Source organism: Dromaius novaehollandiae, chromosome 4, assembly GCF_036370855.1.
Source record: "Dromaius novaehollandiae isolate bDroNov1 chromosome 4, bDroNov1.hap1, whole genome shotgun sequence".
Taxonomy (NCBI): Eukaryota; Metazoa; Chordata; class Aves; order Casuariiformes; family Dromaiidae; genus Dromaius; species Dromaius novaehollandiae.
Window position 1 is genome coordinate 60,098,119 of NC_088101.1, and position 25,899 is coordinate 60,124,017.

The window sequence follows — 25,899 nt, forward strand, 5'->3', positions numbered from 1 at the left end:
GCCATAAACAGAGTAGAATAAGTTTTGTTATCTGTTCCATGTTTGCTCCTAAACTGCCAAATTTGAGTGCTGAAATAATGGGACAAGGCAAGGGAGAGAAATCACGCATGTGTGGTTTATCCAATGCAGGGCAGTTACTGAGCACCCAGTGCCAAGATACTCTGCACGGTAAGTCCAGTGTATCCACAAGTAGATACACTGTGCATGAAAATTTAGCCAAGTGTGCACATCCAAAAGCCCTCTTTATTGCTGCAATTTTGGGCAGAGAGGATGGGAAAAGCATTAATTGAAAAATACTTTATTAATAAACTTTTAATGCATTTTCTTTGATCTGTGAATCAGCTGGATTACACCAGAGAGAAGTTAGGTCCTGCATGTTTTTTTTTTCCTGTGGATCCACTTCTTCAACACAGGTTTTGTTAAGGTGTAGCCAGTTACTACAATAAAAAATGAACAGAATGAGCTACCTTTCTGATTACATACTCATATCTATAACTTTGAATACTGAATGGACAGAGAACCTAATCTAGTGTTCTTTTCGTACAACAGGTCCATTTTGGTGGGAATATCGTCTGCAGAAAAGGTACTGTTTGCTACCAACTTTCAAACAGCCTCCAGATTTGGAAGTCTGGTTTGTATTGACCTTGTGTGTAGTTGTGTGACAGACTTGTGGAAAAACTACTTATCTGAAATTTTAGAAGAGTGACCCCAAGCAAAACCAGCAAAGAAAGTGGTGGAAAGTTAGTGATGGTGGTTAAGATGCTGCTGTATAGGTATGTTTTATATCCACACGATGAACACCTATTCAAGTTGAAATCAAGCAACTGAGCTTGAACAAAGAAAACTATAGATATGTATATGCTACACAATAATGAACCTGTAATTTATAAGCTTCTCCCTGGTAATTGCCCAGTGAGGCATTCATATACCCTATGTGTGTCCAAAATCCCAGGCTATATTCCCAGAGTCTTAACATTAGCCCCGTGAAGTAAATCTTCCCACCTGTTTGTGGCAGATGAGTCAAGAGTAGGAGCCTAGTTCAGATGAACTGAATGTCCCCTCTTGCCCCCCACTGGGAACAAAAACATATTACAAGGCTGAATTTCATCTTTGGGAAAATTTCTGTGAATTTTTCTTCTGCCATATGTGTTTAGTAATAGAGAGAAAAATGATGCTTTAGGTTGGTTACGCTTCTATTCTCCATTGCTAATGCCAAGTTCCTAGCATAATGTAAGCCTTTTGCTTTTGTTATGTTAAGGTTAAAGCTAATCACTAAATAAATAAAGGAATTAGTGATGTATTTTTCAGGATGGTGTTTTCCCCATCATATTTCTGTCAAAATCCTCCTGCCTAAACTCCTAGCTATGCAGCTCCTGAGCTGAACATCTCAGCACTAGTTTTTCAAACACCAGGTCTGGTTTCTTATTATTTCCTGATACAGCAAGGGATGGGGGAGAGAGATTGGAGCTATGGGACAGCAGAGTGGAGAGGGCTCTCTTTTGAAGGGGAACTCACTTGGCCAATGAAAGAGTGATGGTTTTCTTGGCTAACTCTTCCCTTTCAGCTAAACATAGACAGGAAAATAATCAATAAAATAAAAACAATTGTGCAAAAGAACCTAGAACTTATTTTTAACAGAAGATGATCTTACATTTTGTATTCCTTTTTATATTATGTTGTGTGTCCAAAGATCCAGATAATACAGATTTCATATTTTAAGAGATGGATGAAAAATTAATTGTTTTGAACTTGGTTTTTAATGTTGTCTTCTGAGAGATTTCTTCTCACAAACTGTCGTTCATTTTTTAAAATTTGATAGTACTATTATAGGTTGTATATGATACGCTGTTTTGTATTTGTACTCTATTCTGGAGTGCTCTGGGTATGCTATTATCATTATATTATTTACATATGTTTTCTGCAGATTATTTTTGAAATGCCTTTCACTGATTGTCCCGTGTGCTTTAATCCTTTGACTGTGAATGCAGCTGTCAAAAAGACTCTGAGTATACTAAGAGTACAAAGAAACTGAGAAATTGCCTATGTCTGCTATCAAGGTATTAGATCACTCCTTGCTGAAGTGAGAAGTGTATTCTCGTTTGATGCTGTTTAGAGTAGCATCCCTCCCACCCTCACAAAATTCGGAGACATGCTGGAGAGAAGACTGCTTTTATTTTGAAGCACTGCTGTCAGTCTGGGCTTTGCTGTCTGGGCTAGAAGCTTATTCACCATTTGCTTTCCCTGCTCCCACTGCCACTTTAAAATGTCGTAACTTTCTCCCTGGGGGTAGATAAAAACCATTGAATATCATCCAAAGTGCCTCTCAGAGGTGCAGGCCAACTTTAGCAAGCCCCTAACCAAAATTCAGCTGGATGTCTTCCTACCGAAGTAGAAAGTCTTCTCATCTGCTGTGCAGGTGTTGTGTTTGCTTGCCTCCACAGTAATGAATCTGACACCTGCTGAGCCCTCCACCTCTCAGCCCACTGCCTCATCATGCATATCAGATGTGTCAGAAGAAGAAATACTGAACGATAGGTGAGATGGTCAAAAAAAAATTTCATTTGGTGATTGCCTACTTCTGCATATACACAGTGGAAAGTCCAATTCTGGGAAAATGAACTGAATTACTGAAAAAGAAAAAGTGAGATTACTTATCTTCTCCTACTGTATTTTTCACTCAGGCTTGCATGAAAACTTGTTTGTGCCACTGATGTAGAAAGCAGTATAGAAGTGGCTGTCTACCAGAAGTTATGCCCTGGAAAACATACCGTCTCTCCAGGGACTTGTTTCTATCATGTCTGTAACAAAGGCTAGGCTGTGTGGTCAAAGCATTTATCTCCAGTCTTACCTCAGAGACACTGGTTCAAATCTTGCCTCAGCCAGAGTACCTGGAAACTTGCTGAGGAATAGTTAATGCCAGCAAAGTATCTTGTATGATGAAGCATCTTGACCCTGTTTGGTCTTAGCTCTATTCATAGAGGAAGGTAGTATAAACCACTTATTCTGCCCTTAAGTCAGTGTTGTTCAACTGCCATTTATGGCACAATTTTGCAAGGTGCTGAGTATCCTTGGAGGGATCACAAGGCTCAGTCATTGATGGAATATATCAGTATTTCCACAAGTGACCTCCATGAGAAGGATATGACACAGACCAGTCTGTGGGATGACACTAACTGGAAGGTTGAGTGAATGCAGGAAGTCACATACTAAAATAAAGATGGTACTTGAGGATGCAAGTACATTTAGGTAAGACTGTTTAGATGTAGGTAAGATTGCTTGGATGTAAAGACAGGCAGGACAACAGAATTGAGAAAAGATAATTTGTAGCATAAGTGATACAGGTGGACTGTGCTATAGGAACAAAAATCACAGAGAAATGAGATTTGGCAATAATCTGAATCAAAATTCTTTTCCCAGACAACATGTGAAAGAGCTTTATTCTGGAATTAATATATATGTAGAAGTTAGGTTTTGAAAATACAGTACGTATGCATGTCTTTTATCTGGATCTGACTCACTGATTTCAGCCTACTTATTGCCAATTTATGTTAGTGTCAGTGAGAAAGGGTTCTGATCCAACATAAATGTGTAGTGAAGAGTATGACTCCAAACTGGATTGCTCACATTAGAAAATATGTTATTACTTACCTTTTGTTAACTTTTCTCTGAGGCCTGTGTGAAAATGAACCCAGGAAGCAACAAAGAAGCAAAGAATGCATTGTCAGATGCGTGAGGCAGGCCCTTACGCAGGTTGGTACCTGGAATGACATGTGATGTGCTGCTTCATTAACTTGAAAAAAGCTAAAATGGCCATTGAGTTTAAGGATACTATTTAAGATAAAAGTTTGAGAGAAGTGACTTATTTTAAAAGGATTATGGGATGCAAAACAGAAGAGACAAAAATGACTTACCCTTCTCTGAAGGGAGCAGGTACTGGGAAATGTGATATAAAGTCATCAAATGTATTTAGGAGAAGTAACATTCTTGAGACAAGCTGTACCTCCTAACAGAGATATAGGATTGCACAGTAATGATCCAATTCTAGTTCCTGAAATCTTTCAGACTAGCTTGGAGTAGGCACAGAAAATACTGAATGTAGGGCAGGCTTCTCCACACCCAATGAGTGGACTAAATAAACCAAGTTTTTCTCTCATTTCAGTCTGATTTCTAGACTTTCCTCTTAAGGGATGCAACAGTTCTTTTATAAATATGGTAAATCATGGATCTAAACAGATGGCCCTTGCTGAGGGCTTGTTACTTGTTCACTCTCTTCAGGCAGCCACAAAGTCAGTTTGCCCAGTTATCTAGTGGTAGGGATATGGCCAAGAGAAATAGTCTGAGGAGTTCTTTTATCTACCAAATCACATACAAGACCCATACAATTTTTATGTGGCTCTAAATTACATGGTGCGACTGGTCTGGTAATACTCAAATCATGAGCCTTAAGGATTGTTGCTCACATATCATAATTGTTGAGATACTGAGGGGGGAAGAAGGGCTCCTTGTTTTGATTTTAAAGAGTAACAGATTATAAAGCAAGGGGAAAAAAAAGCTTTGTTTAGGTCTTTACAGTGCCTATGTTAGGAGAAATACTTCAATAGGCTCTATAATATAGCATTAATGGAGATGATCCTTCAAAGAGTGATTTAGAGAAGTAGGGAGGGAAACTTTCCTCCTAACTTTGGCACTTTAGACAACCTGCATACCTTCCTTGTGATTAGACTGATAGGATTTAAGGATATTTAGTACTGCTGTGACCAGCTTTTGGGATTGGAGTACTTGATCTGCTCATCTACCCAGCCACTAAAGCTGAATATCCACCTCCTCCTGCCCCTTGAAGTATTGCTCCCAGAGTAAGACATAAGTTACCTGAGAGGCCCAGGGGAAGCACTGCTGAAACAAGGCAGAGTTGCTATGGATAACCATTTTTTAAAGAGTACATGGGGCATGGAACTGACAGAGAATGCACTGAAATATGTGGCCATCTAGAAATAAAAATGGTATGTTTGGGAAGACCTTTTCACTCAAAAGCCACGCATTTTGCGTTAGCAAAGGAGATGGTTTGTTAGCATGTACTAAAACTCCCCACAAATACCTAAGGAAAAAATCCTTTCCACAGAGGGGGAATTCTGTTCATGCTACTAATAGCCCTGATAAATGTGTGAGACAAAAACCAGAATTTGTCAGTCTCTGGTGCTTCTTCCTCCCCAAATACCACCCAACTTCTCGCAGAAGAGTCCATGGAGGCATACACATGAAAATTTGCCCACCTCTTCAATGGTTAGCAGAGCCCTCTGCTGTGTCTGTTAAGTGTCATGTTCCAAAAACTGGGCAATGTTACCTGAAATTTACTGAAATTTAGTAGTGTATTTACAGAGCAGCAATGTTTACCTCCTCTCTATTCACGAGAAGTGGGCATTTAGTGGCATCAAAGAATAAATAGAAGGAAACAGTGAGTGTCTTGCAAGTGAGTATCATTATTGCCTTCTGTGAATCTGTTCTGCCAATAATATGCTCTTAAATATTAAAGTGAATATAGAAGCCAAATAAAGTACACATTCCTAAGCCAGCCCTGAACTGTGCCTGTTTTGAAAGCTAATGCTGACAGAGGATGCATGATACTGTGAGGTGTTCAGTAACTTCCCTTTATCCTTACATTTACATTATGCTCATCTGGAAGCATACTGCACTGAGCAAAGTCTACTGTGCTGACTCAAGTTATATTCACAGTTGCCTCTTGATATATCACAATATGTCATTCAGTAATCCCACTGAGTAAAATGTAATTACCATACAACATCTTGTGATGTCTTGGGATTTCTCACTAGGTAAGTAAGAAATAAATTCCTGTCAGTGCTGCAGGAATACTGTTGTAGAGATGTAGGAACAGATGAGCTAAGGTCATAAGCCATGATGTTCTGTTGAAAATACTGGTCACGGGGGATGTGTCCTTTTTAACAGCAGGCAGGTAACTGCATGCCTTTTCTTTCCATCCGAGTGTGGAGAAACTTGCCCACTGCCCAAATAAGTTCCCACGTGTCCCTGTCACAACGTATTTAATTCTCATATCCCTGTGAGGTAGAAATAAAAACAGAAGAGGAACTGAGGGCAAGAGGAATTGCTGCATGTCCACAGTCATGCAAAAAAAATCTGTGTATGGAATAGAAATCAACCCTGTGGTTCCACCTAGGACCTCACCCCGAGATCATCGCCTCTTCTTCTATAATGCAACAGTATATAACTACTGTAGGCACTAATCTCCTGCTGAATACAGAGTGAGATCTAAGGTTTCTGCATTGTCATCCAAAGTGCTTTCTGAGCCCGCTGCAAGTCAATTGAATTACTGCCTCTTCTTTTGGAATTGTGACCTCCCCTGAGAGCTTTGTTCTGCTGTTACAGTGAGAGTCATGATCCCCGGAAGGAAGAATTAACACCCACGTACTTCCCTGATTTCAGAACAAAATTCAGAGCTTTTATTGTGGACCTATTATGACTGCTGTTTTTAAAGACAAATATACAAATACAATCAAAGGTAGCTGTTCACTCATATCTACAGAGAATGGCTGTGGGTATGAATAATAATAAAAAAGAAGATGGACAGGTATGTGTTCACATTCATTTTGTTTCCACTGGGGCTGGCTCAATGTAGAATAGGGAGACTGAGGTCTCAGATTACTGTCAGAAAGAGTGATTGCTTCTTGTACCAACATTTAGGTTAGGATGGATGGATGTAGCAGCAGGAAGACTAAAACAGCTTCAAGGAAAACCAAGCTATCTGCAAGCCAAGACTCTGAAATGATGGAGAGTATTTTCCTGGGAGATAAAGGGGTTCTTGTTTTTTCTCAGTTGCCCATTTTTATTTCCTTTGCATTTTACTACTGAGGTGTTCCCAGAAGTTTTAGCATAGAAATTTAACATTTTTAAAGTTTTTCTTTGATGTCTGTGTGCATTCAGGACAGTTCAGTTTGTTTTAAGAGCAGTATTTTGCAAGAAAATGCAACTACTGCAGGAAAGTATAATTAGCTTGACTGAGATTGGTTTGATTCATCACTGATGTCTCTCCACTGATTTCGGCTGAACCTAACCAAAGGACCACGTGCACTGAGTAGTTCTATACTGCATGTACTCTAAAAGAGCCGTTTGGAATTGATTTTCAGTGGAAGAACAACTAATAAATGAAAATGGTATTTTCCACATCTAGATTTCAAATATAACAATTTTTCTGTTTTTCTTCTACAGAATATCAGTGAAAGATTAGATGACTGGAAGGCATCTGAAATACTGATTTGCCATTTGTTTGGACATAATCAGTGCAAAATTATTCATTCCACTAAGTTTACTGGATTCATGTTTTTGATTCAGTACATCATTCTGTGTCTTCTAATTCTTTTCTGTAGTATCATGCTGAACTCTCTATCATTGCAATAATTTGAATGGAGGGAAAAAAAACCCAACAACTAAGGAATGTAGATCTGCCTGCTTTAATCCAAGCTCAGTTCTAGCCACACAAACATCCTTGGAAATCCAGCAGACCAGAAACTTATCAAAAATACTTGACTGCATGCACTCTTCCAGGTAAGAGGCCCTGTGTACTCCTATATAAACTAATCCAAACCACAGTACTCCTGTTTTAAATATGGTGAAAAGAATTAGCCATCTGTCATGACAGCAGCTTCACCTGATGGCCCTGCAGAGTTGCAGTGAGCTCAGTGGGGCCCTGCTGAGCCAGCAGCCCTCTCCTGCAGAATCAGGCACTGACGCTGTTCATGGGAAAAACAGGCTGCAGCGGCTCCTCTTGGGCTTGTTCTTATGATCTGGAGCTCCTCTGTTGCCTGGATTTCAGAACACAAGCTGTGCAAAAGTCATTGAAACCACCACGTCCTGTAGCAACCCCATGTAATAAGCTTGTCTGCATAATACATTTCTGAAATGTCTGCAGATTAATATTTAATCCTTAAAAGAAGGTTTCCAATAAAATAGTGGCTTAATAGCTAGCCTGTTGTGGGAGGAGTCTGGTTACAAGCAGGAAAATTACCTTAAGAGAAAAAGTGACTTGGGAACAGATTATGGAAGAGTTCAATTTTTTTCTTTCTCCCATTATTTTGAGAAAAAGAAATGTCTGGGTGAGGCTCTAGAGAGAGCTGGGTGAACCTAGATTTCAATTCTCTGTGAAAAGGAAACTTTTAAATTGGACAACTCAATGAGCAGTGCTCCTGCGTGCCCCCTTGTCCTTCACGTTATCTTCGGAGACGAGGAGGTTGCTCAGGAGTTGACCTGTCAGTTTAATTGCTTATTGCTTCTGCAGACATGGAAACTGGACACCTAACACAGTACACTGCCAGCTGCTTGGCTACTCTGTGCTGGTGCTGCACATGCTCCCACTGCTCCGAGGGGTTGAGCTGAGGATTCTTGACTACAGTAAAGCACTTTCAGTGCAAGGCTAGATCTTTCCTTTATAGTGTGAAAATTCCTCACAAAAATGCTGTCATGTAGAAGAATTAATACTCTTTACAAGTAATTTGTTTATGATCTGCATTTTAAGGCCTGTTCTTTGACTATCTGGAATGCTTTCAGGTGCTTTCAAGGCATTAAAATTAAAAAAAAAAAAAAAAAACACACACACAGTAGTGTTTCATGTTTGGCGATGTAACAGTACTGTACTCATAACACACTGCTAAACGTCCAGACACTAGTGCTGCCAATGGTAGTGCAAATCTCATGTTATTCATGAGAAGAGTCTTGACTCATATTGTGCATCACCAGAATCCTTGAAGCTTCTTCAAGGTGCTATGACTTCAGTTGTTGCTCTTTAGCTATGTTTGTCTTTACATTACATTTTCCTGAAATATGCTAGACATTCTGATTATGTAAGCTTATGCTTACTCTGAAGTTCTACTAGGAAAAATTAAGAGAAAAGAATGTGTTATCTGGAAGACAAATATTCCTTAAAATCTCAGTAATGCATACTAGTGTGCTTCTGGAATACAAACTTATTTTTCTTGACAGTGGGAACTGAGAAGATCTATATGCAGGATTCGTTTGCAACTGATGCCACAATGACACTGTGGTTTATTTGTTTCCTACTAGTTTAAGAATCCATAGAGCATGTAAAAAGCTGAGCTGTAGTAAGTTGAAATCTTTCACTGCAGATTTGATTCCCAGCATGTTACTGATCCTTTGAAGCTTACTCATTTTTTTTCTAGTCAGTCCTAGCACAGTGGATAAAATAAGTCTGAATTTACAGGTGGCTGCTAATCTCTTGTCTTGTTTCTTTCATAGGACGCCAGTGACAAAACTGCACTGCCTATGAAGTATAATGTATAACTTAATAATATAATGATATAATACATATAAGATATAATGAAGTATAACAAAGCCTTTGAACCTCATCTATTTCTCTCCTTGTACTGGTATTTAGAGTGAATGATTTACAAAACAATTGGGTCAAAGAATGGATGAATCAGCATGGAAGAACAGAGAGGGGAGGGCATCATCCCAGGTGTGGTTATTCTGTCATGCTGAAGAGTAATGACACAGATAGTTTTAGGGTTTAAAATTGGTATAAGCTGGAGAGCTGGATTTCTCTTATAAACTCTTGAGCAAATGGTTGAGCTGGTAAAGCTAATGTGCACTTCATTTTATCCATGAGAGAATTCTCACTGAACCACTGGGACTGTCAGTACGTAGTCTCTTTGGGTGGGACCAGAAGTCTCGCTGCCTCCTGGCAATTAGTCCTGACCTCAAGTCCCTGAGATGCATGCACATGCACACACCTACCCACAGCTGACCAGTTTTCACTTCAGTTGCCCTTAAGAGTCTCTTCATGTTAAAAATTTGCTAGGGAATTAATCACATTCTTCTTTTAATATGATTAAAATGCGTAACAATATTTAGACACTCTTCATCTGTTTCAACAGTTTTAACTTTGTTATCTCTTGAGTCCTTTCAGCAGATAATTAAAAAAGACTGAAATTCCTCAATCTCAGCTGATTGGACTGATGAATTTTAATAGAGAACATTTATTCCAACCTGTAATTAAGTTTGGCAGTCTGAAATCATTAATCTTTGCTTTGAAACTATGCGCTCTATCTTGAACATTTAAAAACGTTAAACTCTTATCTTGCTACAAGGTGGATGTACGTGTGATAGTGGACATTTATGCAGATTCTAGAAGCTGCCTTTGTGTCTTTTAAATTACCTTTTATTTTTTGATGACATAATGCAAATTCAGACTTTGCTCCAGCAGAGGATGTAGCAAACCTCCGTGTGACATTCCTTGGGCAAAAGCAATTGTTTAATCTTAAAAGGACATTGTCAAGGTTAATACGCAGGAAATCTAACCTATGTTCTCTAGCCCATGTAAATCTTAATACAGAGCTATTGCTTAGAGAAAGAATGGAACAAACTCCATTATCTTCTCAGCAGCAGCTGTTTGGAACGCAGCTATCAACAAAACACATCAGCTGGGGACACTTCTGAATGAAAGAAATCTTTGGGTTTGATTTAACAGTTCAGCTGTTATCCCAGAGTACTCAGCATCTTGTGAATGGGAACAAGTTGCATTGGTGCTTGCTTTGGAGCTTGTTACGGTTCCTCTCCTGAGGCTAGGATCTGTTCACACCTCCGGGAAACTGGTGGCGTGACTGTTCCCTCTCCTGGTTACACAGCTTCAGCAGCAGGTCTTCACTGAAGTGCAGTTAGAAGAGAATGTCTGAAGACAGCCCAAGAGAGTTTAGGAATGCTTTTTGGGCCAAAGTAAAGCTGATTAAAAAAATCACTAAGTTTTGCAGCCATTTGAAGTGTGTCCCTTAAATCTCCTTATGAACAAAAACGTTCAGTTTGGAGAGTTCTGATTTTCTTTCCTTTCTAGAATCAGCAGTAAAAAGGCAAAGAAAATGGGGAAAATGAAAACACAAACTTTTGATTAAAAAAACCCTCAAAACTCCAAACCCCCTTCTTCCCACATCTACACACACATGGAAACATCTTTCAGGTTCAGGATTTCTTTCTCCTGGGAGAACTTGAAATTAAATTTTACAGTTATTTTTCCTCTTCTTAGACAGAGTACAATTTTGGGGGGAAGGTATTTTGTATGAATTGTTGATCAGTTCCCCCATTAAAGAATCATTTGGGATCCTGAATGTTCTCAAAATATTTGTGCCACTGAACCATGTGGCACACCAGCACACTACAAACACTGTTGGAACCAGCTCTAATTTTTCAGTGGACATAGCAGGGCACGTTGTTTGAAGCAGCTGCACAAAACAGGAAGGGCTAGGGAAAATCTCCTGGATTTTCTTATCCACATCATCAAAAGGCATATCTCACTACAGGTTTACCCCTTTACTGAAATCCTGAACACCTCAAACTGGTTGCTGAAGCTCCCATTAAACAGGGAGAAGGCATCACTGCCCATTTCATATGCACCACTGCTCATCATTGAGTATAATTAACTGTTGATTTCAGAAACCAGATCTACTGGAGATGTGTTTTGGGGCATGTTTCAGAAAACATGTGGTCCTTTCTTTTGCAGGTAGGCACTCAGTCACTCTAGTGTGAGAAATTGTTGACAATTTGTCACAGTAATAGCATCATATTTCAGATTCATAGTTTTTTGACTCCAGGCTCAGGAGAAAAAAGAGGAAAAGCTTGCCAAAAAATGTTTAAAAAACCAACTGACTCCAGTAATTTTCTGTCCCTCATTATCTTGTGCTCTTCTGCCGCATTCTTGGAATATGATTTAAACAAAAGGGAAGTATGAATGCTTTATCTCTTCCCTTCAGAAATGTAGACTCTGCGTGGGTTATATTATCTGGCTGGACTACAGATGTCTCAGGATACCCTCGGGTGTCAGATGTAAAATCTGGGCTAAAAGAGGAGGTACATAGGTCAGAACTGAGCTCCTGAGAAAAGCTGGAAAGTGAGGGTAAGCCTCTTGAAGTGGCTAGAGAGGTAAGAAATTGAGGGAGTCAGTAGAGACCCTTGTGGGCAACTGTGAGTTTAAATCACACCTATGCAAAAGGAAGCTTGTGTTCAGTTTGTTTAAACCTTGAAATCAGGGAACTTGGAAAGTATTTATATGTGTCAGGCTAAAAAGGGAATTTGGAATACTGCTTATATTAACCCTGAAACTGGTCTCAGTTTATTTTAAGCTCTCAAGAAGTTAAGATAACTCCCCTTTCTAGGTCATATGAAACAACATTTAAGTTATTGCTGTATCCTTTTTGCATGCTTGTTAATATTTTGAAGAACCACTTATTTGTGTGGACAGATGAAAAATAACCTAACAAACAATCCAATGACAGTGACCCAGTCATTTCACATAAAGTTGCCTACTTCCAGATTCATTCTGCATTTCACTTTTAATATAATTCTGCTGTTTGGAATAGACATGATGAAGTGATCTGACCTTTGTGTATTATTACTTGATTAGTTTTTCTGTATTTGCTAGAAAAAATAAAATCAGTTGCTGAACATTCTTATTAGTATTCATTTCAAATGCTTTTGCATGGCCTTCATGCTTTTCAAGAGAGTTGCTATATAATAGAAAATTACTTCTGCCTGCTTCTTCTGCACTACAGCTAAGCAAACTTTCATAAAGAGTATTTGAGTTTTGTGTCTTTTTAAAAAAACTTTTAATGTCTGTGACTATCTTCAGACAAATATATTTAGACTGAGAATCTGCTTTTATTATCACTGTGTGACTACTCTGATTATTTCTGTTGCCTCACTGGATGAGCTGAGAGAGTCTGACTTTTCAGTTCTTTAGGTAAGATTAAAAAAAAAGGAACTCAGTTACTGTGATGCAGAGAGCTCTGGAGATGGGGTTCATAATGCTGATTTTGTTTCTAAATTCCCTAGTGGAGAGTTGGTTTCCTAGACACATTCACAACACCAAAATGTAGAATTTTGAAATACTTAAGCAAGCCAGTAAGAAGGGATGAGATGATGTGTGAAACTGGCCATGTCTATAAAGACAGCTTAACCCTCTCTCAGACTGCAGTAAGTGCCTTACCACAGCCTGCATCCACCCATGAAGAGCTCACTAACTTTCCTAAAACTGGTCTGTCAGGAGTAACGGGCAAACATTCAGTGCCCTAGTGCTAGGCTGTATTCGGCCTGAGTGTTTGAACCTATAGATTTAGCTTCTCTTGACTAAATGCCTAACAGTGTCTGATGCCACTGCCATCTGAGCTGGTGTCTGGTTTCTTACACATAATGCCCCTTCCTGGATGCTCCCACCACGTTAGGGAAATGTCTTTGAAATCTCTGAGGCTGGCTCTTAGCTTTGGAAAGACCAGGATCTATTCAACTGATGCTGCCTGTCAGGGTGCATCCTGCTGGGATGCTTCTTGTTTTGGCTCCAGGCCCTGTTTATACCTGAAAGTTATGAAGATGCAAATTGAACTTCAAAGCAGTGATTTGTTGCCACCTTCTTTCTATGCAGTTTACTAATTAATTAAAGTGAAACTTATTGGATTAGCCAAGGAATGTAAATAGGCATTGTCTGGGTTTGGAGATGTGCACTGCCCTTCTAACATGCTGCTCTTCACAGCTGAGTTGTTTCCCCTGTCTACAGAGCTCCTTGGTTTGTTGGCTTTCTGAATTTCCCTCATTCTTGGTGCAGACAGGCCTTGTCATTTTCTTTTTATGACTGATTGATTATAATTTAAAAATTTCATAATACAGGAAATCTCCCTGGTATTTCTGACAGTCCCACATTTTGGGTTATGTTGCAGTTTCTGCAGACACATCAGAAAAAGACTGAGCAGATACCTGTACTTTTCTCTGTTTCTCCTTGGGGCACACTTGATAAATGGAGAGGGATGTTCAGCATCTGTCAAAGCAGGGGAATCCCATCTTCTTGTCTAGGCACTGCGGGGGCCAGCGGCTCCCTGAGGGCCACAGGGGCTCCCAGTGGTGGCAGGGCAGGGCCTCGCAGCCAGGACCCATCCCATCGACCCGCAAGGGAAGAGGGCAGCTGGGGGTGGCCAGCAGCCCCAGCTACAGGCATCAGGCACCTTCACAGGGATGGGGATGGGCTGAGGCTGGGCCACGTGGTCACCTGTGGGTCAAGGCCTATTTGAGACTCCTAGAGATCACATACACATTTATGACTGACAGATTCTTGAAGAACAGATTATTTTAATAGCATTTTTGCTTACAGTTAAGAGCTTCTATAGTCCACTTGAATGCCATTCCAGCTTTCTCTGAAGTTCCTTCTTTATTAATACAAAGCATGCTTTCATCTTAAACAATAATGAAAATTTACTAAAATATGGTAACATGATTTGCATAATTCTGTCTGAAAATATATAGCAAAAATTGAAAAGCTAAGATCACTTTGAAAATTGTGTAGTGTGTATAAATTGTGCTGGACATTAATAAGTATCTTTCTGGGGAGCTGTTGTGTATTTTGTTGTAGAATGTGTCATAATGCATTTGCTACTATGGTATCAATTTGTGATTCAAAGTTACTATGAAAAAAAATGTCAAGGTAGGAAGCAGACTCTTCCTTGTTTAAAAATCTAATGTTAGAACCTTTCCATATTGTTATTGGCTTGCTTATGGGAGATTTAATACTTCCTGAACAAAGTCATACTGTATTTAAGATCAAACATTTAACTGCTGGAAGAGAAGTACTTTCTGCCATCTAGAGGTTCAGCCTTAGAGTAAGGGGAAGCCTTTCTGTTCTTCTAGGCCCTGGAGACATTTATATCCTTGTCTGGGATTTACAGGGAAATTTGAAAACTTGTGTGTGCGTGTATACGGATTTTGACAAATTCATTTTGTGTGTTTGTCTCGAAATTAGGCATAATTGGCTATCTGTGAATATTAAGGAAAATTCTGCCTCCAGAATGTGATAAGCGATTTTTATTTTATAAAATCATAGAGTAGTTCAGGTTCGAAGGGACCTCAGGAGGTCTCTAGTCCAACCTGCTGCTCAAAGAAGGGCCCTGACCAGGTTGCTCAGGGCTTGATCCATTTGAGTCTTGTAGACCTCCAAGGATGGAGGCTGTACAACGAATCTGGGTGGCCTGCTCCACTGTTGGACTTTCCTCATGGAAAAAAACCTCTTTTTTTTGCATCCAGGCTGAACCTCTCTTGTTTCACTTTGTGTCTGTTGTCTCTTTTCCTCCTGCTGTGTACCTCTGTGAAGAGACTGGCTCCATCTTCCTGATAACTTCTCCATAGGTACCAAGGAACAGCTGTCAGGTCTTCTCCAAAGCAGTCTCTTCTCCAGGCTGAATAAGCCCCAGTCCCACAGTCTCTCCTCACATGACAAGTGCTCCAGCCCCTACCATCTTGGTGGCCCTCTGCTGAGCTCGCTGCAGTTCAACATCTTTCTTGTAGAGAGACCAAAACTGGACACAGGATCTAGATGTGGTCTCACAAGTGCTGAGTAGAGAGGGGTAATCACTTCCCTGGATCTACTGGCTGTGCTGCTGTTCATGCAGCCCAGGATACTGTTGGCTCTCTTTCCTGCTGTTTATACAAGTGAAAAGAACTGTAATCCTCTCCTTCAACTTACAGGGTGATATTTGCTCAAATGCCTGCTTATTTATTTGGCTTGGTTCTGATGTTCAGATTGTGGGGAGCATATTCTGTTTATTTTCTTCAAAAACTGACTTCTGTCATTTTTTTTTGAAGGAAACTGAACAGTCAGACTGGTAAACAGAGCAAACCTATGCAGACCCAGAAAAAAAGTCAAATATGTAGACATTGTTATGTGGGAAATGACTCTACTATGAAAGTCCAAACAGAAGAAGCATGAACCATTCTAGAAAGGGCAACCCTGAAGATCAGGAAGATCCTTCTAGAGATCAGAGCGTGGAACAGGAAGTTATTCTTCATTCTTTCACAGTTGCAAAACTGTTCACTGATCTATTCAAACTGAACAAACAAAATAAGATGATCTGAACTAACTGATACAGTCAAGCCTTTAGATAAAGGACTATTTACAAATGAAGTACTATAGTACTATATCTATAAGCTTCTGGTATGTCAGAGAACACATTTCTCACTTGGATTGGATATCTTATGTAAGCTAGTGTTTCAGCAATTGTACTGGGAGCAGCCCTAAAGCAAGAAAAAAAAGAAACACTATTTTGCTTCCAGGAAAAGTTAAATAGATGGCATAGGAAAGGGTGTCTGACAAAAACATGGGCAGTGGGGGTTTAACAATGTGAGAGACACTTCATTCTGGTAACCAATCAAAATCTACAGTAATGACAGAGTGAGGGATCAAACATGACATGCAGGTCTACTCTGTGCTGCAAACACGTAGCTTTATCATTCAGTGTAAACCAAGGTGTCAAAAATGTACCAGAAGATAATTTCTATCTCTATGTCTAATATCTTATGTCTAATTGTAAGGGCAGGAAGGAGAGAAAGGATATGACAGGGGAGTACCACATGAAACAGAGGGGGGGGGGAAATATATAGCTGGCTTATTTAATCATCACTTTCCTGAAATAATGCTGGAAATAAGAGGTTTAAGCTGAACTTACTTCTTTCTGGGGCAAGATGATGTTAACCAACAGGCTGAGATGATAGCATAAAAAGACTCCTTAAAGAGAGATCTTGAAAAAGAATATAGTGATTTTGGAGCAGCAGGCACAGATGAGATCCTGTTTTTCTGCAAGATGTTCAGCTTGTTTGGGACACTAAAGGAGCATAAGAAACTTGAATCTAAGAGACTTGAGGTGTAGAGAAACTAAAGATCTGTACCTCTCTTGAAAAAAAAAAAAATTCTTTCCATGTTTTGTTTCATCCCTTCTTTCTGTCATGGTTGGGCCACTCAGGATCACAGATGGTTGGTTGGTGACACAGAGCCTGCTCTCTGAGAGGTATGGGGACACCAAAAGATTGAATCTTCATTAGGTCAGTGTGGTAGGTCTAGAACAGAGTTCCCTGATATAAAGTAACAGGCTTATTTTTTGTGCCTCTCTTAACTGCTCTATATACTGTTCTTTATACTGTGCATTTGCTTTCAGAGCTTTACAATTCAAACAGCTACCTTTTCTCTATTATAAAATTTTGCCCACCTGCTCATTAGGAAAAATATTTTAGAAAGAAAATAAATGTCATGTATTGCATGTGATTTTTCTTTTTGAATCCAGATCCTTGACTGTTCCCTAGTAAATACAGTAATATGTTATTTGTTTACTTGTGCTAAAGCTTGAAGATAGTTACCGTGAATCATGCTACCCCTCCTTATTCTTGACATACAAGCACCACCTTCTGTTAATTGGGTAAGGGTATCACAGTAAACCAGACAATTCACATCGCAGAAACTTAACAGATTTAGTCATAGCATGGTTCTTAATGAACTCTTTATATTCATGTAAATGTCTAATATACTTCTAAAGGAACTCTGTCATGGATGAAAATTAGCTGAACAGTCATTAACTGAGACAAAGCAAAGGGTCACCTTGTACCTTTGGAAGGGAGTGCTTTGTAAATTGCAATTACTATACCAAGGATGTGAAAATCTGATGGAAACAGATTAAAATTTATCCCATGGCATATTAAGGAGGAAGTTTGGTTACAATGGGGCAATGGTCATTAGGGTTTTTATGTTCTATTTCTGCTGCTTGTTTGGTACGACAAGCTTTTCAGCTTATTACCTGCAAAATCAATATACAACAAAGAATCTGATGACAAATAGGAGAGTCATGAGAACAAGTGCTTCAATTACTTCAATTCAATCAATCCTTCTGTAAGAGTTGCTATGGCAGCTCAGTACGGTATTATTAAACTACAAAACAGCTATAAAATAATGCCGTTTAAAGAAGGTGAACAGATTAAGAAGGTGTACTTAGGGGAAATAACAGAAGGGTTGACTTCAAGGCTGTGTGAGTTTTAATACCTAAGTAAGCAAACTATTTCACAGTAGTTTAGCGTATCAGAAGAAGCAGCTACCGCAAGACAAGCTGCTTGAGCAGACTGTTACTACTGATGGTGGTCCCATAATTCACAGTCGTTCTGTCTTCTGTATTTCAACCTTCTGCCCAAGTCTGAGGACAGGATTTATACAGACACACACAGCCTGTTGACTTGGGGGACAGCCCATAACCACGCCAAATTCTCATCTAATGCGTTCAGGGGGCACGCCTCCTTCACAAACCAGAAATTTTAAAATAATCTTCACACTTATTTAAACACTGAAATTGAATGAAAACTTTAACCCCAACAGCGGTTGCTGAGATTTGCAATAGCAGCCTCTCTTGTTCTGGAAATAAAGTTTTATGTGCCTGAGGAGAGAAGAGAAAAAAAAAAAGAAAAAAAAAAAGAAAAAGACAACTCCTTACAGTACTCCTAGGGTGAGACTGACTGAACAGAGCTCTTGCGAGTCAGCCAGCCTCTCTTGTCAGGAGGAACGCACAAGACAAGGGTGCTGCTCTCTCCTCCCATGTCACCATTTCCCTTAAGCAGCAGAACTGACCTGAAGACAGAAGCTATATACTAACTATATATACTACTATCTTGTAGACATTTATGGCTCTGAAGCCACAAAATAGTGGTAGCTCTTACTAAACAAAGAGAAAAACCTACAAGACACTAATGAATTTAAAAAGAAAGGAGAAATGAAGCTAAAAGATTCACAGGTTGCTGCAACATTAAGCATTTCAAGGCTATGTTTCTCAGAAAAAATAATACTAGCATAAAGTATTCTTTTACTGCTGGGCAAGAAAATTTTACTTAAGCTGAGAGACAGAGCCTCTCATTTCCATTATGATTGATGAAATTGATGGTTCTCCAAAAGACTGTATAGCATAGACTCTGACAATACACAACAGAGACCTTGTGACAGAACACTGTATGCACTGCATACAGGTATGTGCCTGGGGTATGGGAGAGCCCCTTTCATATCCTCAGCTTGCTTCATTCAGTATGGGGACCGATTTTCCCATATTTTGCCTTAACTTTGGACTATTGGCTATTCCTGGGAATGGCCACTTCCTTCCATTGTGAGATGTGGCATTTTTATTAAATAAAAACATCTTGTCACTTTTTTGACCAGTCTTAGTTGAGCTGCCCCACAGCACATAGAGAGCAGTCAAAGAATCTATCTAGCCTATGACCTTCCTCAATTAAAAACAAAAAGTTCAAATTACAGTTTCTCAGGGGCTGTGCAAGGATGGGAACGGAGGAGGAAGCTGCATGTGGGATCCCACTCCCTTCAGAGCTGAGCAGAAGTACTGCGAGCCAATGTAATGCAATTAATGCCCCATGACACTGCCAGTGGAAGCACTCAGTTACACTCATGCCTCTTCCAGTTAACAAGATTTCAGGTGGTGACACTGTACAAGAAATACTCTGGACCTTTCAGGATGGATATTTTGGTGATGTTTGGCTTTCCAAGGTACAGTGCTTTGCAGAAGCAGCCATCCCATTACAGGGTGATGGGCATGATTTGGAGCTGGAGTAGATTTGTTCTTCAGTTATTTGGATTTGGAGAACATCTATGTTCTGGTTCCTCTGCCCTGTCTCCTCAGTCCCTGCCATGTCCTCTCTGAAAGCAGACTGCAGCAAAAGGAGCTCGAGGAGCTGAAATTTGCAGAGAGTTGTTTTTGCGTGGTGGTAATACTCTGCAGAGCCTGGTGCGCTAAAGGCTCAGTGACAAATCTCCTTTTCTCATGATCTGACCAGGCATATTCATCAGTAAATGCAACAGTTACATGCAAGCACCAACTGTGTAGGTACAGCACACAGTAGAAGAAAAATATGAAAAGGAAAACAATCTCTCTTCAGTAGTTCTAATGACAAATATTTAATACTAAGAAAAAATTACCTGCTCTTGAGTAAGTTACTTTGAAGGGGAAAATACCACCTTGATTTTGAGTGAAATAAACTGCTTATCAGGCTGGAAATGCAAAGTTTCTAGCTTATTTAGCTGAACAGGTATTCCCCATATGGGGAAAAAAGCACCTTGGCTTTTTGTATGAGACCAAACAAAGGAAAAGAGAGCGAGAGTGAAATGCCCGGGCTGTATATTAATCCAACATGACTTTGTAAAATGTTCAAAGTTGTAATTGGTTTTTCATTTTCTGGGAAAAGGCTGTGAAATGAGACAAGCACTACATACATATGTTTTTTGATCTTTAAGCATGCACGTTAATTAGCATTTCTTTCAGCAGTGGAATTGAAATCGAATGCAGTGCATCACACACCTGTAGCTAGGAGACTTTGATTCTGATAGCTGGATAGGGAGTTTCCTCTCGTTACATACTTTGTCTACAGTGCTTTTTTTTCTCCTACAAGTCAGACAGCCTTTTCTAGGAACTGCATCTTCTTTTCTTTTTGCCCCTTTCACTCAACGCTGTTAGCCTGCAAAACGAGGTGCCTAACTCCAAGTCATTTGACATGAGAAGAAATACGGCTGTCCGTCTGCCACGAGTTAAGGGAACGCCCGCGTTTCCCAACAGAGCTGCCAGGCAGGGAGCGCGCAGAGCAGCGCACGCAGCCCGGCACCCCGCGCCTGCAGCGCGTGTCCTCACCGCGGCCGCGAGCACTCGCGCGGAGCCGCTCCCGGCGCGCCCACGCTGCGCCGCCGCGGTGCCCCCCCTCCTCCGGCCGCGCGGCGCGTCTCCGCGCCCGGGCACCGCGCAGGTGCGCTGCGCCGCCGGCAGGCGACGCCGTGGCGCGGGGGCCGCCGCGGGCCCGGCGGAGCTCCGCGCCGCTCCGCGGGGTCACTCACCATGTTGACTTCGGAGACGACGTCGATGCTGGCGATCTCTATCCGCATGCCCACGCCGACGGGCGGCCCTTCGGGGGAAGCGGGAGACCGTGTCAGCCGCGGCGCCCCGGGGAGCCGCCCGGGCGGGCCGGGGCGGGGCGGGCGCCTTACCTCCGAAGTCGGGCCGCAGGCGGATGTCGTAGCCCTGCAGCAGCCGGTCCACCGTCTCCTTCACGTAGGACATGTTGCTGGGCTCGCCGGCGCTGCGGAGGGACCAGAGGCGGGTTAGCGGGGCTGCGGCAGGGCAGCCTGCGGGCTCTCCGCACCTGCGCGCCGCGCACGCCACGGCCAGCACCAGCGGCAGGCAGCGGCGCAGGGCGTCCGGGCGGCCCCGCCTCGCCGCCGCCATCCCGGCGCCGCAGACGAGCCGCGCTCCGCACCTCGCGGCCAGCCGCGCCGAGCAACAGTTGCCGCCCGCGCGGCGCATGCGCGGAGCGGGGCGCGGCGCCCCGGCGACACCTGCCCGCCGCGCCCGGCCCCGCCCCCCCCCGCGGGGAGCCCGGCGCGGAGCGGAGCGGAGCGGAGGGGATCCGCGCACGCCTAAGTTGTGGCGTTGGCAAACTTTCCTCCGTGAAGAGGGGAAAAAAACACCCCAGAAATCGTTGAGGTCACTTTTCCGTGAAAATTCGCGCTCCTGCTGCCTGGTGGCTTTAAAGATCACGTGAAAAGGGTATCCGCGAATCCGAAAGAAGTTAAGAATTTGGTGCAAATAGGTCTTCCTCCAGCCGCGAAGGCTGGAGGCTTAGTTACAGGTCTCTGCAGTGCTCTGCTGCTTGAGGTGTGTCGCTGGAGCTGCCCCTTCCTCGGAACTACCACGTGTGGCATATGCACTAGATCGCCGCGTATTTTTAGCTGCTATTTTTCAAGCAGAGTAATTGGTCTTGCGTTCAGAAGGGGATTTTTTTTAAACACTGCGTGGATTTATGCTCTTACATATGCTGACCTCTTAGGAGCAATTTTACACGCTGACTAATGGACGTCTGTGAACACCCTGGTACTTCGCCAGTGCCGCTCTGTGTCCCAGCTCAGCAGCGATAACATCCATCCCGTTCGGAGTCAGCCGCCCTCATCGGTCCGGCTGCGGTCCCGGGCGCACTGACCTTGGCATAGGTATTGCTGCTTTTGAGACTTCTCACGGTGTCGCGCAGACTTATTTCTCAGAAAATCCAGTATTTTGGGGATGGTTTTCTTGTTGGAACATACAACAACGTTTGAAAAATACAGGAATATCAAAATCCATCATTTGTGACGCAAACTCTGGGGTCAGTTTTGAACATTTTTACTGTGTGTGTTTCTAAGGAAATTTCTCACTCTTAGAGGAGGGTAACGCAGTTCCTGAGAGTTTGCCACAGGATGGTTTCACCATCACAGCTACCTCTCGTAACCATGGCAACGAAAATTATTATTTTCTTGTTGCTCTTTTAGAGGTATAATGACTATTTTCAATAGGCTATAAGGACTTCTACCTTGAACGTTTCTTTCTTTTGCTCTTGTTTTAGTCCTTAGTTTCTGAAAAATGTGATCTCATAGCTCAACTTGATAGTACTTTAGCATTGATGTTTTGAAAGAGTTTTTTAAATTTATTAATCACGATGAGTATATTTTATTACTATTTGCGTGGAATTGATGTTGCTTGGCCATAGCATATTTTTAAAAATTTCCTGCCTAGAGAGGTCTGCTAGAAGGTTTCTTTTCATTCAGGATTGTATCAGACAGATGTAATAAAATGACCTGTTTCATCTGAAGCACTAAATTAGGATTTTCCATGGGATGATAGAGGCCCTCTTTACTTCATGGTGGTCTGCAGCATTATATCTTGTAGATAACTGCAGCTTTGTCATAAGCCATTTGAAAGTCATCTGTGCCTGTATGAAAGGGAGACCGCAGCTCTGTATGGCTTGCCAAAATCCATCTCAAGGAATAAGTCCTGGGGTGTGTTCTGCCTGCAGTCTATTCTAGGTACATCTCCGGGGAGGTTTGTCTTGGACTACCTGTAGTCTGGTCCCTGGACCGGGGATTTAGTGGTTGAAGTGCATTAGGTGCAATTCTGGAGCTCATCCTCTGGTTGGAAAAGGCAGGAACGAAGAACCTGCCCTGCATGCCTCCTCTCATTGCTGCTGAGTGTAATTCCAGCAGAGATAAGGATGTTCTCCTTGATAAGCCTATTCCGCTAAGACCCCTTCCTGAGCTGGGCTTCCTTAGGGTAGCATCTAGCTTCCTTCACTGATCATGCCAGAAATAAAGCCACTGATCCACTGACTATTTCCCATAGGTGTACCTTGCTTTTATTGTGGAAGTTCAACCCCATTTTGTTCGACTTCATTAATGGGAGACATCTGGACTTTACACTGGGACCTTGAAACAACCCTCAGAGCCTTGATAGGCTCATGTGGAGATACTGAGAATCTATCTCAGCTCTTGTGCCGTGCCCAGTTCTTACTGCAGATGGACTTTGAATACTGAATCAGGCCATATGATGCCCAAGACAGGCATGGCTAATATGGCTGGGAGTTTTTTAGTGTCAGCTGGCTCATGCTACAACCTTTGCAGAATGACGGAATTGTTTTCACACACAAATTTAATAGTATCAGGATCCCACAGCACCAGTTTTCACAGTGAAACTCCCCAGCCTGTTCAGTGACACAAATATGGGAGAATATTTCCACAGGCATAGAGGGCATCGAGGTGCTCAACTCCCGCTGAAAGTGGACAGAAGCCAGAGGGGACAGAGCCAGACTCCTGATCATCTTTTAGAAATCTCTTCTATGGTTTCATATCAAATTAAGTCTTTCAGCTCCATGATTCCCCATCGATCCATTCACCAGTACCCTGTTAGGCTGTAACAACGTTTTCTTTGCATGAGAAATGTTTGCTCTGTTTCCTGGGTTCCTCACGTATATCTGACTGTCTTAATCTTTATCTTGACTACAAACAAATATCCAGCTGTGTGAGGACAGTACTGAAAAGACCCCTCAGTAGCTGGGGATTGGGAACAAGAGCTTTGTAGGTACTTCTAGTAACCCCGCAAAGGAGGAGCTGCATGGCATCACGCTGCCTCAGCAGGGGCAGTAGGAGGGGTCCTTTACCCCCGTGGGGTGGGTAGTGGGATCAGGACCTGTCTTCCAAATGCTTCCAGGACTGGAAAAGTCAGTTATTAACAGCAGGACTTCTGAATGTTATCAATTGAAATGATCAATATTTTTATCTACAGTTTAAGGAATATTGAAGTTCTGCTATCTTTGCAGATGACATATTTCTGCGAAAATACAGCGTGCTTTTCCAATCCACTAGCGTGAAAGAATCTTGTCTGTCGTTTCAATAAAAACATTCCTTTCTAATCATCTCTGTCACTATCAACAGCTGTTGACAGGGTCTTTCCATGTGGGGAAACCAGTGGGGTTTAGTCAGTCGGGCAGCGTGAAATGTGGCAGGTTCCTTACATGGCATTTAGGCAACTTGGAACTTGCTGAACTCTGCAGAAGTTAGGCACAAAAATAAATCAGAGGTTCTAGGCTGTAATCCTGTAATTCCACTTTTGGAAATCAGGCTGCTTAGTGCCTAAAAACCTAGGAGGTTAATCTGGTGACTTTTGCCATTAATTTGCAATATCTTCTAAAGAAAAACAGACTCCTGTGGTGGCTTTAATGGATCTCGGTCTTGTTTTATGGTTATTTTGTTTGTTGCACAATAGTATCTTTTCTTTAAACCATTGCCAACAATAATGTCAAATTCTTCTCCCAGTCATTTTTTACAATGGGCTTATTATTTTGGGGTCTGTGGGATAGGTATACATCCTGGAAATAAGACGACTCTGGAAATACTTTCAGGGCTGAGTCTGTGAAGGCAGACTTTTTGACTGGGGAAAACTTTCATCTTGATTCAAGCATATGTAAGCACTAATAATCTAAAGCAGTTGAAATACATTGGTTTTCACATAATATCCATGATTTTCTTTTTCATATTTTTAGCTCATTGTACGCTAACTAGAAGCAACACAAATTATATAATCTCGCAGCATGACTCATAAAATCATCCTGGGCCAATTATGTGTTCATTTTTTCACCTGCCTTATGCAAAAACTTTCAGGGAATGTTTTTTTCTCATGTAAAGAAATGTTTCCTGTTTATTAATGATATTTTTTTGTATTGCTTATTTTCATCTGCAAATCAGAAAGTGCACACAGTAAAAAGACAGTGTCCTGCTCAGACAATATTGGCTACTTAAAAAGAATGCAAGATCATTTAAAAAAAGAAGCAGCTATTCCCATTTCTTACTGGATGAGATCTGTAGGAAGGAAGACCACAACTTTTAATAAAACTAGGGAAAAAATACTGCAAAGTGGTGACTATACATACTGACAAAAGGTGCATCTCTCCCTAGTGACAATTTCTTCATTTAAATGTAAATTGAGGGAGGAGTGTCTTGGTGATTTTGCTCAAAATGGAGAAGGGAAGCTGTGTATCTTACACTGTGTATTTTGTACATGGAGGTGAACACTGAGAATGCTAATATTTATCATACTGACAGATTTGAGTAATTAGAAATAAGGACTTGCAAAACCAGGATAGTCATCATCCAAGTGGTCTAACCAGACTTGCAGTTTTCCACTCAGTAAGGATAACTGCTGTGTGAACAGGTATGCAGGCCAGACAGGCCAGAAGCATGGTTAGCGCAAAGCATGCAAGTAGTGTCACTGATTAGCGAATGTTTATTACAGAGTAACAATATGCACAGGAAACAGAAGGGGAAACAGCTCTGGATCTTTGGATTACTCATTGTTAGACATTCATGCCCCACTGGTTTCTTGGCTGTGTGATCTGTGATGCTGCCTCAAACAAAACACCCCATGTAGAAGAAAAATAGAATTAGGATGGACATACAATTTTTCTTATTTGGCACTGAGCAGATGATGTTTTTCAGTAACAATACTGATAGAGTATATTAAAAATTTTAGAATAAAATTTCAGATTTGTAAAAATAAAGCTAATGGTTGGGTTTGAAAACTTTGACATGAAACATAGGAGCAGAGAAATGACTACATTTTCAGGTAGAAAAACCCTGTGAATAGTTAGAGAAAAGAGGTAAGTTACAAAGTAGGTCACATACTTTGTCTGCTTAGTGATGATGCTACTGTCATTTTATACCTACAGTAATCC

The 25,899-nt window shown here is 41.3% G+C and overlaps 2 protein-coding genes across 3 annotated transcripts in view; one reads left to right on the plus strand and one right to left on the minus strand.

Moving 5' to 3' along the window:
• Positions 1 to 21,176, minus strand: part of GABRB1 (gamma-aminobutyric acid type A receptor subunit beta1) — a 139,122-nt gene extending 117,946 nt beyond the window's left edge. The window contains exons 1-3 of one of the 2 annotated variants that reach the window (XM_064511201.1): positions 21,124 to 21,176; positions 20,855 to 20,946; positions 20,705 to 20,772 (exon numbers count right to left, since the gene is read on the minus strand). In XM_064511201.1, the coding sequence (XP_064367271.1) occupies positions 20,705 to 20,772; positions 20,855 to 20,946; positions 21,124 to 21,170 (207 nt within the window). In that variant the 5' untranslated portion in view covers positions 21,171 to 21,176. The other variant, XM_026093587.2, reaches the window with a different exon arrangement.
• GABRA4 (gamma-aminobutyric acid type A receptor subunit alpha4) overlaps positions 1 to 25,899 on the plus strand; it is a 175,185-nt gene that overhangs the window by 81,947 nt on the left and 67,339 nt on the right. The window contains exons 3-5 of the mRNA XM_064511199.1: positions 550 to 2,535; positions 3,671 to 6,601; positions 7,398 to 7,575. The gene's annotated coding sequence lies outside the window, so the exon portion shown is untranslated. The remainder of the gene's footprint in view (positions 1 to 549; positions 2,536 to 3,670; positions 6,602 to 7,397; positions 7,576 to 25,899) is intronic.